Source organism: Coprinopsis cinerea, assembly GCF_000182895.1.
Source record: "Coprinopsis cinerea okayama7#130 chromosome 3 map unlocalized cont3.3, whole genome shotgun sequence".
Lineage (NCBI taxonomy): Eukaryota > Fungi > Basidiomycota > Agaricomycetes > Agaricales > Psathyrellaceae > Coprinopsis > Coprinopsis cinerea.
In genome coordinates, this window is record NW_003307542.1 from 553,327 (window position 1) to 568,457 (window position 15,131).

Below are 15,131 nucleotides of genomic sequence, written 5' to 3' on the forward strand. Positions count from 1 at the left end.
CACGCAATGCGAAGATGATGCTTAACCTCAGACCGGGTCTTCGCTCCATCATCGTTGAATGTGTCGCATAGCCAAACTTTCGGTATTGGGGTCAGGATTTGGAAAGCAGGTCTAGCCACCGAGGGTCACGAAATTTCTGGAGTCCTGTAACCATGTCGAAGCTAGTGCTGACGGCTCGTTGACTGGGCTGCGCCTAGCAACAGGGGAGGCACCACGCCATGCAAGCACGTCTCGACGGAAGGGCAGAAGAGTCCTTGTACCACCCGCCTGGCTCCAATGCTGACCAAGTCCCTGGTTCGAGTGGAGACAAGAGCCACACAGATAACAAGGACCCAGGCCGTCCATCCGCAGCAGTCGCAGTTCAATTGCGTCGAAGTACCGCCGACCTGACTAGTCCAAAATCCATCTATGACACTAGCTGGAGACACCCAAGACCTTAGCTCTTGACGCATTCGATATCCAAGTACCATTTTGAACATCGCGTAGGTTTGGGGCCTCTTTTCCAGAAGCCTAGAACGAGTCATTCCGTAGTATGATTGAACCAGGAGGCCACAGTGCTTTCAGATAGGTCGGAATTCAAGCATCGAAACGTTCATGGGGAGGGGTCCAGAAAGCCGACGAGAGTCAGGTCATCCATCTTCAGCCATGCGCCAACTAACAATTATTTGACAGAGCAGACATTTCGATGCGTCCAGCTGTCGTGTCGAACTGAAAGCCGAAAGATCCACCTATGTCGTTCGTCCAGGTCTTCAAGGCTCAACGGCTCCTCTTTTCCAAGATTCCTCTGTTCCGAGACTGGTCGTTGTCCTTCCTATTCAAAGAATACAACATCATAAGCACTCGTCTAACACCACGAACTGTGAGGGACTCACCTGCTTCCGAGAGGCTAGCAGATCCTGGCGTGATATCCGAAGTGGTAAGAACATCGACATCCTCCTCAGTGTGTCCGAGCTTTTTGAGCCTAGTCCTAAGTCTGCTCGCGACGTCAGATCACGAGCTTCAAGCCTCAGTTTCCTCGCAGGTGTCTTGAAGTTGCTGGGACGAGCAACGCGAAATGGGGTAGCTGGAGGCGCCGTTATTCGCCGTCATCCTGGGATACTGAGCCCTGTCGCCAAACCAGATCGCTTTCGCGACATACAAGGGGCCCTTCGACGTGTGCATTGATGTTCTCAAGTCTGAGAAAGAGACGTCGCAATCAGTATCGCGCTCTGTCACGACAATCTAGCTTGGAGCATTGTCGATTCCGAGTCGATCTGGGTTGCTGGGTGCTTGAGGTACTGAGCTTATCGAGGGCAGCTTTGAGGTACAGCGCAAGACCTTGCCGTCGAAAGTTTTTCTGGTCCTGATGATGTCCAGATCGGAGTTGTTGCCCAATCGATCGCACTACATAAAGTGTCAAGGCAAGAGTCGAACTCTCTTCCTTGATGCCATCACTGTCATGATCAACTTTCTGTGCAATGTTCTTGAAAGTGTCCTTCGACGGCATCTGCCCCCCTCGACATCGTGTAAAGATACTATTGCGCTCAAAATCAATTAATCCAGGTGTACTCTAGGAACTAAGAGTCAATCGCATATCAAATATACGTAGGAGGCATAGTATATCTCGGTCAATTATCAGTCAAGTACCGCTGCCGCGAACGTCTCCCAGATCCTCCGTATCGTCGTCTTCTTGTTGTACGCCATAATGACCTGCTCCCATTGGCGTTTGTTTTGACGCCAATCTAATCATACTTCACTGGGTGTACTGTGTCCTTCCATAAGCGTCAACTTACGGTGTACAGTCATTCTCAGAGGCGTTCTGGCTTGGGCTGGCATCATCTCTATTGGCATAATTGATGGTGTAATTAAGACCTCTGGGATATGAGGCTTTAAAGTGCCTTTAAACCCTAACTGTACTTTGGATTCCGCTAATGTATGCATTTGGCTCTCGCCTCGAGTGCCAAGACCAGACGCGTTTCGACATCAATTTGTAACAAGTCAACAAGCGTGTCGGCTAATTAGTCCTACGTACGCGACGCGCCCGGAGGCGTAAAGTGACAAGAATACAGTCATGACGCCTCAGGTGAATCACCCAGTTACAAACTTACTCTGTACTAGGTCAGGACTGAGGTAATTGCTTTCGGAGAATTTCGAATCATCAACGGGAAGAGAAATTGAAGAAGGCCCTTTGGACAAATGCGGATCCCTTCATATCTCGTGTGTCAGCAGAGTCAAGAGAGATGTGGAGAGGTGAAGTCATCCCAGAGATCGAAATGTACATGTAGGCTCGTGCAGCTAGCATCAGATACAGCCTGTAGGTTAAATTTCGTCGCCTTCGTTGTTTACAGGCCCACAGTATGATGGTCCGTGCGTGAGAACTGGCCGCCACCTTCCGGATGCGGTGCGAAAAAAACAAAGGTAAACAGAGTGATCAGACATTCGCTCATCTCGCACTGACCACCGCGTTGCCACTTGATTGAGTGGTCGGAGTCGGTATACAAAACCCCCTAATTCGTTCCACCAACCGCGACGTCGACCACAGAACCGGACGCGAACGAAATCGGCCTCACCGATACACTGGCGCTGACCATATACAGCTGCTGTAAACAAGCTGTTACCGCCTCCAAAAGCCCTGTCTTTGTCCGGTTCTCGTCGCGTCATACTTGGGCTTTTACATTGTTCGGCTAACGAAGTGGGAGGAGATTGAACGATAGGGATAACGAGACGGTGTCGACTTCGACGACGAGCGCAATGGCCACCGAGACCGATTCCTTAATGGCAGTCCCAACAGCAACAGCGGCGGAGTCGATGGATGTCGTCGACGAGGATGGTGGAAGGACCAAGGTTTATAAAGGCAAGGTCACTCACAGGTCCTGGGCCCAATTGCCGGAAGAAATTGTGCGGTGAGTTTTTCTTCGTTAACGTTCTATTCCCAGTCTGATAACCGTTTGCTAGCTATATCGCGACATATTACTTGCTTTCTCTCGCGTCGACCTCTTATAATCCACAAACTTGGGAGACTCGTGATCATTGGCAACAACGAATGGTCTACACAGTTTTACGCGACGGGGGCGCTCTCGAGAGGAACCTAATGAGCGTCTGCATGGGCTGGCATAAAGCCCGTAAGTCAGCTTCCTCGACGTTCAGGTAGTGCGCTCATTATCCGCTTTGCAGTCCAAAACCACTTATTTTGGCAGCAAGCCGTGGCGCTAATCGACCCCACGGACTATTTCCTATCTCACATGTGGACCCAACCATTACCCACCCCATCGGCGGTCTCTCGGTCAGGTTCAAACAACCGCGGCTCGGTCAGTCGTCACCTTCTCTTAATTAGATCAATTAACTGATCCCATTACAGAGCGCTCTTCCACCGTTTCAACAGCTCGTCAGTGGAGCTGCACAACCTCCGCCCCCTGTTCGAATATCCTTCTGGAAACACCTACGCAGCATCCTCGCAGTCAGCTGCTATGTGTGCAGGATCAACGCTCCGCCTAGTAATATCGGCCTAGGCAGTGTCCATCACAGTGCGTACGAGCTCTCAAATTACACCCACAACCTAATTGCAGCGTAGGCAAGGACCGGCGTACGACCATGTTCACCCCGTATCTGGGATGGGTCAACGTCTGCCGCGACCACGAACGGCGGAAAGCCGGGTTTTGTGGACTCTGTCTGCGAGAAGCGCCCATTTTTGAGAGCGCAACCGCGAACGCAGTATTGAGCCAATATGGATTGAGTAAGTCCTTGTTCTCCGCTGGTAGATTAAAGTTTAATACTCATTATCTCAGATCAAGAATCTCAAGCTCATGCACAGGCTCTCGGCAGTCTTGTCATGTCCGTGGCGTGTATCGAAAATGAAGACGAGGAGACTTGGCCCAACGTGGAGGCTACATGTCGAACCTGTCGGTTGGAATGGTTGTGGAGGAAAACCAACACGAACGAACGGGATAGGGAAGCCGTCGCCGGTGGAGCAGCACCTAGAACCGCATCAAAAGACGACTTCCCGCCCAACCTTGCCGCCATCCTCCTCAGCTCCGAGGACTGGGAGACACGCCAGACGATCGAGTGCTTCTTGGACCTAGGAGAAGGCACCATCAATGATGTCCTGTGTTTGGCTCGCGAAAAGTGGTGGTTGCGAAAGTTTACAAAATTGGGCGACATGATGCAGCAGGCGTTAGCGGCTCGGAGGTGGAATGGTAACACCGAGGACATGAGTGGGAGGGCGTCACCTGCGAGGGGCTACCAGGACCATCAACACCAGTCTCAACAAGTCGTTCTACTCGAGGAAGCTGCCACGATCACCAGTCGGACGTTGTCATCAAGTGGAAGCGACAACGCTAGTGAGATGGACCGAGAGGAAACACACTACGACAGCGCGGACGCGACTCCCGACCACCAGCGACGACCGATCCTGCGAGAGGTAACCGACGATTATGAATCCCTGGGAGACGAGGAAGAGTCGCTGCAGGATGATGACGAGGACGACGATGAAGACGCGGCCCTCCTCCAGCGGGAGGAGAATTCTGTCAAGGAGCTTGCCCTGGGCGATTGGGCACGAGCACGGATCTTGGATGGGTATTGGATCAGTCCGGCCGATACGTGGTACAACCTCGATACAGGTTATCCACCGCCGTCCGTCCGGTACCAAAAGGAGAAGCAGGGGGGCGGAGAGGCTAGGAAGGGTGAGACATGGACGTATGCGGTGCATCCATGTCCTTGGACGGTGGAGAAGGAGAGCGATGGGGACAGTAGCAGGGTGGTGGATACAGCAGAAGCGGGGTCCTCGTCATCTGACGACCACGGCGAGAGCTGGGAGAACCAGGAAGATGACAAGCGTATGGATGAAGAACAGGAGGACTCGCATCCTCGTTGGAGCGTCGTCACGGCAGAAGTCCCGCCTTCGTATACCCTTTGCGAGCAGGCGTTTCTCGCGCACCAAAAACAGCTCAGGCTTATCCTCCTCCCCGCGATGAGGAACATTGTGCGGAAGCTGGTGATGGAGTGCGGTGCCGCCGCTACGAGTTCGGACTTGGCGTATCAGGTTACACACACCAAGAAAAGGAAGCTTGAAGATCCAGCTATCATTGCTTCGAGGATGTCGATGGAGGAGGTTGTGAGGATATTGAGGGAAGAGGAGGGTGTGTGGTTCGATGGCGTGGACTGGATAGAGAGGATGAAAAACAGGGAGGCCGATGAAGGTGCCGGTGTGAGGAAACGTCCCAGGGCTTCCTACGATGCTCACGACGCAGATGGCACTGCTAACGAGCCCGAAGAGGTGGTTAATTCTCCTCATTCATCGCCTACGACGGACGACGACGACAGGGACCCTTATCGACCAGGCCATACTGCCAAGGCGGCTTCTGCATCTAGCGGGAGCGGGAGCGGAACAAGCCCCGTCTTATCGACGACTACTCTGGAAACGACACCTTCGCCACCGATGGCTCCGAGTATGGCTTTGTCAAGCGAAGATGCTTCGAACAAGGCTGCTGTCTCGCGAGATGAGTCTATCGAGGATGGCGATGCGTCTGAGGATGGCGAACCGGTTCCCAAAATATTGATTCCTGTGGCGCCTGTGCTGGAAGCTCCGAGATTGCTCAGACCCATTCCCTATGTCCCAACGACGGTGGCGAGGTTCCCTCAGTATACCATGGAGGCGTTAAAGATGGTGAGCTTGAATCTATATCCCCTCATCCACCTCGTATTCTGACGGACGTTTAGGTCTGGCGAGAGGCTTGCGTGCCACTCTTCCACTGTCGGTGCAGTATATGCCAGCGAGCGGCGGCGGCTCGAGCGGCGGCTGAAGCCAAAGCTGAACGAGGCCACCACTCTTCTTACGTTCCCAGGTCTCCGCAAGAACCACGTCAGTACCAACCTACTTCTCCCATTCGCAGGCCTGTGCCTACAAGTGACCAGCCAGCGGTCCGTATCGTGTTGAAGAACGAGCAGCATGAATGGCAGGAGGAGGTGCAGGAAGTTGATTTGAACGAGCTCGAGTTTGATTCGGATGAGGTGGTGGAGATTGTGTTGCCTGATCAGCATGACGGGGGAGGAGGAGGTGGTGGTGTCGAGAACGCGGCGTACTACTTTCCTCGGGAGCGGGAGCAGCATCAACAACAACGCGGGACTGACGATGGGCAGCCCAAACTTGACGCTGAGCTCACCTTGACCGACGAAGAGTTGCGTGCTTTTGGGTATACTCGAAGTGCGGATGGAGGTTTGGTCTCCCTTGAGGAAGATGACAACGGGGATGGTCAAGGGGAAATTGTCCAAAGCCCATTACCGTCGGAGGATATTGGGGATACCACCAGCAATGCTGACAGCCCCGACAGCGGTAATTCGTCAAGGAAACGGTCGTGCGACGAGCTCGAAGGTCCTGTCGATCTGAGGGTATCGAATGACCCACTGGCTTCCCCGAAACGAGCTCGATTAGCGACACCGTCTCCCGTCCATGTCACCCAGGCTCCCCAGACGCCTCGAAAACGACCAGCCGAATCTCGTCTTTCGCCACCCCGAACGCCTGCCAGACGCCGCAAGTCGCCAGCTCTGGAGGAGGCCATTGATCAAGCTGCCACACCACCACCACGTTTGACGACCACAGACCTCGAGATCGGGTCACGACCGATGATACGCAAACGGAACAGCGAAGAGTTGGAAGTGGGCGATGGAGGAGATGCGGACGGAGTGGCACAGGCACAGAAGAAGGCCAAACTGGGTGGGTCGACGATCATTCAAGATGTCGAGAACCCACTTGCCCCGCCGGATCTCGGTGCTTGATTGCGTCTCGTTCTGTTTGTCACCGGGAACGGGATGATTGTGGGTTGCGGGTTGCGCGCGCGCGGATGTGAATTTGGAAGACTTTTGGCTTCCTGGAGCCAATCGCTTGTTACTCCGACATGATCACCTCTCTGCCTCCGCTTCTGTCGTGATTCATGAACGCGAATTTGGTTGCTTCCGTTTGTGGTTTTGGCATTTTTTTCTCCTTTGTCTGACGTCACGCGTCGTGTCGCGACGCGGGTGTTGTCTTGCTTGGTGACCGGTGCGATGATCGACGATCCTTTAGGAAGGCGAAGGCGTGGTCTTTTGCGAATTTGTCTTTAGGGGCCGGGGTTCTTGGCCCCTGGAAATGCGGTTTGTGTAGACGGTGCTACCCTTCATACGACATGCCATCATAACCATTCCGATGGTTCATTGTCCCCGTTTGATATGTACATAGACTGTCCATTCAATTGTTTCTTTCTTCTCTCGAGTTGGAATACATACTCCCTCTCCCACCTGTAACATGTACATGTACTGAACGTCTCCACTCTTCCGGTATTCCACGCATATACATAGTCCAGTTTCGTATCATCATTTAGCTTCTTTTGTCCCATTTGATTACTTACTAGTATTAGTACCTCCTTTTTTGTTACTTTCTGATTTCTTGTTTGACTCGCACTTACTGCTTTCAGGACTCATTTTCATGCAAGTAAACCTACATGATCTTTATCAGTTCTGTTGCGGTTGCTTCCGCGTGGCACAGTCGGTTGTTGTATCTCTCTTGGACCACGACCATCGTCATGTCCATCCTCTCTACCGTTCTCAACTACTTTTCTTCCAAGCCGCGGCGTCCAAAGTGGGAGTCTTATCTGCTCACGTTTCGAGGAATTGGAGATCAGTGGCATCACCTGCACATAGTTCCGGAATACGAGGGACGGGATCCGCAGCAGCACACCAGGAGCCCAGGGGCCTCGGATGGCTGCGCCAACATCCCAGTTCAAGGACAACCATCGATCGTGGAACAGATCACCGTCATCGCGTCCAAGGACGAACCCAAGTTCCCAGCAGGAGTATGGTGCATCGCGAGCTTTGAAACATTGGGAAAGCTACCTGTGAGCCTAGGCACAGGGGCCGAGCAGGTTGTAAAGGAGGTTCTGGAGAGGTTGGAGGAGAACGTGAAGAGGGCGCTTAATATTAAATCTCCACTGGTTCAACCTGGGGGTGGTGGAACGGAAAGCTCGGAAGCGGAGCTCGTGTCAGGTGCGCTCGAGAGGTGTAGAGAGGCGTTGGTGAAGGGTTATTGGGACACTGTTGCGCAGATTCAAGAGGTAGAAGAGTCTAGTGCTAGTGGCCTTGGGGGTGAAGGTCAAGCGGAAGCGCCCACGGTCAGGCTGACGCAAATTTGGAGGCACAAGCCCGGGCGCTTATGTCGGGAACAGCACGAAACGTAGGGGCGCGTATGCCTACTACAAGGAGAATCACGAATACGAAATGCTGCGTAATATCGTGAGCGTTACGAGTCAGGTGGTTTGCCATACTGTACAGTGAGGTGTCTGGAGGTATCGATTGAGCGTGCCCTTGCTGGTGATCGAGTGATGTTAAATAGGCGCCCAGTCCGGGATGCCATACTCCCATGCAATGGGAGGGGTATACGTCATAAATTCCTGGTTTATCCGTGAATACTCCATTTACTCTGTAACTTCGTATGAACATGCGGGCATAGTACGACGTTCTGGAGTCCAGGTTACAGGCCAATCGACATGTATCTGAGTCAGAGGATCCCTAACCAGTGGCGATCAGTATCTGCTCGATCGATGTTGATTAACACAAAAGGCCAAGGATGAATTCCCGTTGTGCGAGAAGGGAACTCACACCACCAGGTGGTCGATTCAATATCCAATCCCCCAAAACATTGCTTACACATCGTTCCGGCGGACGGTCTCTTTACGCCCTGCCTGCACTCTGACATAGCCGCGTACATACCATACCATATACCTCTAGGGTAACAAGGAAATTGGCCGCATACTATTTGTCATGGCGTGCAGGTGCTCAGACTTCGTGTGCACAGACCGTCCGCGGAATCGATGTGTCGGCAATGTTGCCGGTTCGGACTCTGGGGCGCACTTTCGGGTTTGAAACTCCGGTTGTTCCCGAGCGGGCGTTTGCTTTCTTGCGTTGCTTTGTTGCTTTCCCAACCATGGCGGAGACCATCTCGATTAATTGCCTTATTTATGGCGATGGTCCCGACAGGGCGTTTACTGTAGAGATCCAGGCGAGCGATAACATCAGCATCCTCAAACAATTGATAGCGACGGGCAGGCGACTGTCGAGTATCGATCCAACGGACATACATCTCTTCAAGGTTTCCCTGACGCCAGACGAGCTACACAGAACGATTCCAAACCCAAAGGACGAGCTCAAATCACCGCTTGCATTGATATCAACCATCTTCAAAGACTTATCGAGGGACAAAGTCCATGTTTTCGCAGGTAAGCAAAGGCTATGACCGTGCTTCATATCTTCACTTAGATTGCTGCAGTCCTCCCTGATACTGGCCTCAAACGATCTGCTCCCGAGTCTGTGTTCCAATTAGACGCACTCAAGCGGGCCAGGGTGGTGACTGAATCCCCGTCACAGCTTGCCCATAAGTGGATTTATGAATCGCTACAACGCCAATCTACCCAGAGGATCTTTGACGACCGTCCTGAACCCGACTCTGAAATTCCCCCTCTTGCGCTCCTATACCAGGGCTTCGGAATGTTCATGGATGACTTCCTCAAACGCATTCACGTCAAGAACTTCCTGAGCACTGTCCCAGACTTCGTCGATGTCAAGGACTTCATGGGTGCTGTCGATCAATTCGCGCATGCTATGTCCCGGTTCTACAAGGATGAAGCAGAGAGGCGTGATGTTGGACTATATCATCTCAATGCCATCATGACCTCAACCGGTGTTGACCATCCTCCTCGACTCTATGCGGCCTTCATTGGGAAAGTCATCAGTGATGGACATGCGGTCACCGAGGACGGTTTCCCCATCCACGTTGTACAATTCAAGAATGAAATGGTTGGGGTCACCTCCCATGCTGGCACTGAAGCCGTCGGCTATGTGGCGCGCCTTCATAACACTGTAAGAGAGGAACGTCCGACTGTTTTGCAGCCGTGGAGGGTGCCTTGCATTGTTACCACAATTGTTGGTAGGTACAGGAATACCCTCTCTCTTCCTCGTGCCGTGTCGTTCAAGCTCGTCATAGGACACGAAGTCCGGTTCTACGGCGTCATCTTGCTCGGACACCAGTACCGCCAGATCAGCCTTACACCAGCTCTGTCATGTCTCCAAGGTGCCAGCGACGGGGCGGAACGAATGTCCCTATACGCCGCGTTCTTCGCCGCCGTCCGACTCCGAGACCGCATCCTCGCAGATCTCCAACAACACCTCGACAACACGCACGTCGATCCCATCCCACCTAATGCAATTCTCTTCCCAGCCGTTTCAAAGCTCGCCAAATACGACGGTGTTGGCGACTTTGAATTCAAGATCATAGACTACCGATATCCTCGAACAGACTGTCGGCTCCTCTATATCGCCCTTGCCGCTGATGACTCCGCTGTCCTCATCAAGTTCTCTAGGACCTACTGTCGTGAGCTGCATGAATACTGCTACAACAAGGGCTATGCCCCTAAACTGCTTGGCTTCCAACAACTCCCTGGTGGGTGGTATGGAATCGCGATGGAGTACGATCCGGAGATGGTCCCCATCCACACCGAAAATGACCGTGCGCTTAGGAAGCCGATTGAGCAACTGATGAAAGGGTTCCACGAAGAAGGGTGGGTGCATGGAGACCTCCGATATTGCAACATCCTCAGGAGCGAAGACAAGCAAAAGGTTTGGGTTGTCGACTTTGATTGGGGAGGGAGAGAGGGTGAAGTCTGCTATCCGACTCCGAGGCTGAATGAATTGTTGGTTGAAGGGAGGAACTGTTCTCATTGGAAGATTCGGAGGGAGGACGATGAGAGGATTTTGGATTTGACGTTCACGAGGCTCGGTCAAGTGTAGATTGTATGCTGAGGTGTATGGAATGACATGCAACCTGCATACTTGGTTCTTACTCTCGCTCTCGGGCCATTCGTCGAAGAGACGCTCGATACGACTTGTACAAGTCCTTCTTTTGACTGCCCGATTCGAGTGGGACCAACTTTTCAACCCACGCGAGATGTTTCGAGTTCCAAAGACTGAAATAGCATTACTGCAAATACAGCGTACAAGAGAATACGAATGGAGATTTGAGTCAATAAGCTCTACGGTGAGATATGAGGGGATGTGGGTATATAATGTACAATGTCCAGCGAATGAGATGAGATGCAAGAATGAAAAGAAACCGAAAACGCGACGAACGGCGACCTCAATCAACAACAACCAGCCCCTCAAAACTCTTCCTCATCAACGCCTTCTTCATCACATTCAGAGGATTGAACTCGTCCTCCTTCTCCTTCTCCTGGCCCTCCTTCCCAACCTTCTCCCAATCCTCCGCATCCTCATCGTCGTTCTCCTCGCCCATGAACACCTTCAACAACGCCGGCGAGAACCCGTTCATCATCGCAACCCCCTTCCTCTCAGCAGTCACCTCCACCGTCTTCTGACCGCTAGCATTCAAGTCCCAGTACACAATCTGCGGCACCTCGTACCCAGCCTCCTCATACGCCTTTGCGATCGCGTCATAGTTGGTCTCCCAGTTCGCAGCCGTCATGACGTTCCCGTATCCCTGACTTCCCGCTTCGTCAAACTGCATGTCGGAGAAGATGAAGAGACGCTTGACCATATCCTCTTGCTTGAGATTGTTCTTCTTCGCAAGGGGGAGGAGCAGCCTTAGGAACACCGCGTTCAGATCCGTGTTCATACCCCAATCCGCCCTCTCCATCTCCAAAATCGTCTCACAAAGCGACTTGTTCTCCAGATCCAACTGGACGAACTGCGGGTTCTGCGAGAACGTGATGAAGCCGCCGTTGAAGGGTGGTTTGGCGAGTGAAGCGAGGACAAGGGAGAGCGCGACGGCGACATGAATTGGGGCGGGGTTGGTCCTGCTGACCTTGGAATGGAGAGAGCCCATCGAACCGGAGACGTCGCACACGGCGAGACAGTTGTCCAATTTGCCGTTCGCCTTGAGGGTCTCGATGAGAGTCTTCCACTGCGCCTCGGCAACCCTCAACTCCGTCTCTGCCAGCGACTTCTTGAACTCCTGCAGAGCTGGGTACTTGGCGGGCTTGGAGTCGGATCCGTCGGAGCGAAGGAGAAGTCCGTTGTGGTAGATGGCGCTGGTGAGTTCGTGGGGCATGAGGGTGGCACCGCTGATCGACTTCTTGCCCTTCTCGACCGAAATGAGGTACTCCTGGAACCGATCGGGATCGTGTCTGAAGAAGTGTTCGGTGTTATTCTTCATAGCGATCGAGGGAACACGCGTGTAGCGAATCTCGTTCCACCGGTTGCTGGACATGAGGGGTTCCGGACATTGGATGGCTTCACGGAGCGGGCGGAGGACCCAACGCTGGTAGAAGGAACGGAGGATGAGGAACTTGTCTCGAGGAGGGAGAGATGGATCGCTCAGCGCTTTGGGGAAGTGAGAAGAGAGCTGGGATCTGGAAAGTAAGAGTGCGATGGCCGAGGACATGTTGGTGACCTTGTCGTGCGCAAGAGCCGGAGTGGGTGCCCACTTGCCGGCTAAGGACATCGTCTTCAGCAACGGGACAGGGCTTTTACCCTTGGGAAGACTGGCGACCTTGGTGAGGATATCCATGTCCTGTTCAAGACGGGAAGAGAAGAGTCGAGCGACAGCGATGTAGAGGGCGCGGAACTTGGGGTCAGCCAAACGAGCAGTGAGACGTTCGTGAGACTGAGCCAGCTTCTCAGCACGCTTCACCTTCGCCTCCTCTTTCTTTTCGACGTTCTTCGCAAGGTGGGCGGCGATCCGCTCTTCAGGTGTCCCAGTCTTCTGCTCCTTCTTTCGCTTGTAGGACCAGTGTTGCCTGGGAGGATACAGGAATCCTGGATGGATGACGTCTGGAGAAAGGTCACCACATGCAGCGATGGCCACGATGTTGAGGAGGTCCTTCCAATACCCGTGGGAGATGCTGGTGTTGGTCTTCTTCTTGAGCGAGACTGGCTCGACCAGAAGACGCAGATTGACGATGGCGGTGCGGGGATGGTTGTCCAACAGCCAGGCGTACGCACGGTAGAAGCCCTCCTTGCTTCCCTTGCCGTCGGGGATGCTACGGAGGCACCAGATGATCCTGAGAGTGAGCTGAGGATCTTCAGCCCATGCCTTGCTCAAATGGTCTTTGATGGTCTCTCCACGAGCATGCGCGTCGACTTGGTTGAACGCGTCCAAGGTGGAAGAAAGGGTCGAGCGCAGAGCCGGTGCAAGGTTGGCAGTGAGGGTTTGGTTTGTGGTCCCCTTGAGCGCTTCCATCAAGGCGTTTTTGGGGGTCTCGACGATGGTTGGCGATTCGGAGTCGGTCTCCATCCGGATTTCGCCCTGGCTAGGGAGAAGGACATCCAAGAAATTCTCATTGAAGAGCTCCGGGATGTCGGGGAGAACGACGTTTTGGGAGGTGGAGGACGTGGCAGGGAGAGTGGTAGCCATTGTGCGATGTCGCTGTGGCTGGTAGAGACGCAAGGTCTTGGGGAGGGCTCCTGGTAGGACCCTCTGGGCTCTTATGAAGGACCACATGTCATCAGCATCTCTCTGATGGAGTCATCGCATCTCATATATCAGCGCTCAGACAGTGTCAATCCACATACAGGAGGTCATGCGGGACCGCGCTCGGACCCGCTGGGTTTCAACCGTTTGCCCGCCATCAGGACCATTGGAAACAAGCAGCTAGGGCTGATGACCTGTAGATCAAGGTCCAGAGGTTATTCGATCCCATTTTCGAGACAGAAACGGCAGGACTGAAGGAATTATTCGAAACACTGGTCCAGGTTGTGAGTCACTAGGCACTGCCAGCTTGCTTCTACTAATCGGACTTCCAAACTTTGAAGCCAGCTTGCCTATTGGGGACTCGGGATGATCGGGGGCCATGGGCGCTCCGAGCGTAGCAACTTGAATTGCGACTAGAAAACGAAAGGTCTCTTCTCTGAAGAGACACGACGAAGGCTACTGGTTGTTGTAATACGGGCTATCGTACACTGATTTTTGTGCTATTGGCTGAGGCTGCGCTATCGGCTGAGGCTGACTATTGCTCTCCCGCCCTCTCTGCGCCTTCATCTCGCTCTCCACCTCCGCGACATATCTCGCATCCTCTTCGTCGTACGGTTTTGAAGCATCCTGTTGTCGACATCCACCTATACAACGCAATCCACACCAATTAAGAGAACGTCCAGAGAAACAAGTGGTGAATGGGACCTACATGGTCGGCAGATCAAACGCATGAACTCGAGCTTTGTCAAACAATCTACCCAGGAAGAGCTAGTATTAGGAGGGATGATTTTCGTCGCACACGGAGTACGCACTGAAGAGCCCAATGCACAGCATGCAAGGCAAACAGCAAGCGTCACATTCGTTGGCCATATTGAAGCAGTTGACGCTCAGCGCTCGACCCGGACACAGGTGATGAACTCGAAGGAAGGAAAGCAGGAAGAAAGAGAGCAAGAGCTTGCGGTACAGCCCCAAATGCGACTCGCAAGGACTTATAAAGCCCTCTCTCGTTTAAGCTTCGGAATCAAAGATGTGATCTTCTGTATTGTTTCTGAGCCTTCCGAGCCTATAAACAAGTTTGGATCAGCGTTTGAACGGGATATCAAGCCCGGTATCCATGTTTCGATTCTGACGTGCTGTAAAATCCGATGGAAAGGTCTCGTGGAGACGAGCCGCTCTTCACCCCGAGCACGTCCCTAAAATGGCTGGCATTCCAGCGAGAAGGATTAAACATACCAAATTTTGCTGTGCAAGAAGACTGCAACACTCAAGCAAGGCATTGGGATGGCAACAATGAAATACGTATAAGGATCCGTGTCAAATGAAGAAGAGTACAGCGTGCGCACAATGTGTATGGAAGCTTTTTATGTTCGTGAATGTACGTGTGAGAAGGATGATGACAATGAGAAGAAAAACTCTAGCAAGGAACGTTGGAAAAAAATGTCGTCACAGAGTCGTCAAGAAAGAAAGTCGTGTCCGCGTCTGAAGAGCGATGGAAAGAAGTCGTTAAATAGCTAACTGTTCTCCCGTGTACGAAACCCACTCGCTCAAATCAACCTCCTCTTCTCCGCAACCTCAACAACGCTGGCAGTGGGAAGACTCTGTCAAGGAACGAAAGAAAGCCAATAAGTACCACCGCTCGCAAGAAAATGAGATAAGGGAACGCAAATAAATAGCCACCGCCGATCCCCCACCCCGCATCGTCCAA

The 15,131-nt window shown here is 52.8% G+C and overlaps 4 protein-coding genes across 4 annotated transcripts; 3 read left to right on the forward strand and 1 right to left on the reverse strand.

Annotated features, from left to right (window-relative positions):
* Positions 1 to 2,754: 2,754 nt before the first annotated feature.
* CC1G_04598 (hypothetical protein) lies at positions 2,755 to 6,750 on the forward strand (the record flags this gene model as incomplete). The annotated part of the gene is made up of 7 exons (XM_001829857.2): positions 2,755 to 2,882; positions 2,935 to 3,101; positions 3,154 to 3,287; positions 3,338 to 3,503; positions 3,551 to 3,712; positions 3,765 to 5,641; positions 5,695 to 6,750. The coding sequence occupies 7 exons, from the start codon at positions 2,755 to 2,757 to the stop codon at positions 6,748 to 6,750; spliced, it is 3,690 nt and encodes a 1,229-aa protein (XP_001829909.2).
* Positions 6,751 to 7,532: 782 nt separating this feature from the next.
* On the forward strand, positions 7,533 to 8,183 carry CC1G_14097 (hypothetical protein; the record flags this gene model as incomplete). Its single annotated transcript, XM_002911519.1, has 1 exon — positions 7,533 to 8,183. One exon carries the CDS (start codon positions 7,533 to 7,535, stop codon positions 8,181 to 8,183), a length of 651 nt encoding a protein of 216 aa, XP_002911565.1.
* A 644-nt stretch (positions 8,184 to 8,827) lies between these two features.
* On the forward strand, positions 8,828 to 10,788 carry CC1G_14098 (protein kinase subdomain-containing protein PKL/ccin9; the record flags this gene model as incomplete). Its single annotated transcript, XM_002911520.1, has 2 exons — positions 8,828 to 9,221; positions 9,272 to 10,788. 2 exons carry the CDS (start codon positions 8,828 to 8,830, stop codon positions 10,786 to 10,788), a joined length of 1,911 nt encoding a protein of 636 aa, XP_002911566.1.
* Positions 10,789 to 11,076: 288 nt separating this feature from the next.
* CC1G_14099 (hypothetical protein) lies at positions 11,077 to 13,456 on the reverse strand (the record flags this gene model as incomplete). Its single annotated transcript, XM_002911521.1, has 1 exon — positions 11,077 to 13,456. The coding sequence occupies one exon, from the start codon at positions 13,454 to 13,456 to the stop codon at positions 11,135 to 11,137; it is 2,322 nt and encodes a 773-aa protein (XP_002911567.1). The 3' UTR covers positions 11,077 to 11,134.
* Positions 13,457 to 15,131: the final 1,675 nt, after the last annotated feature.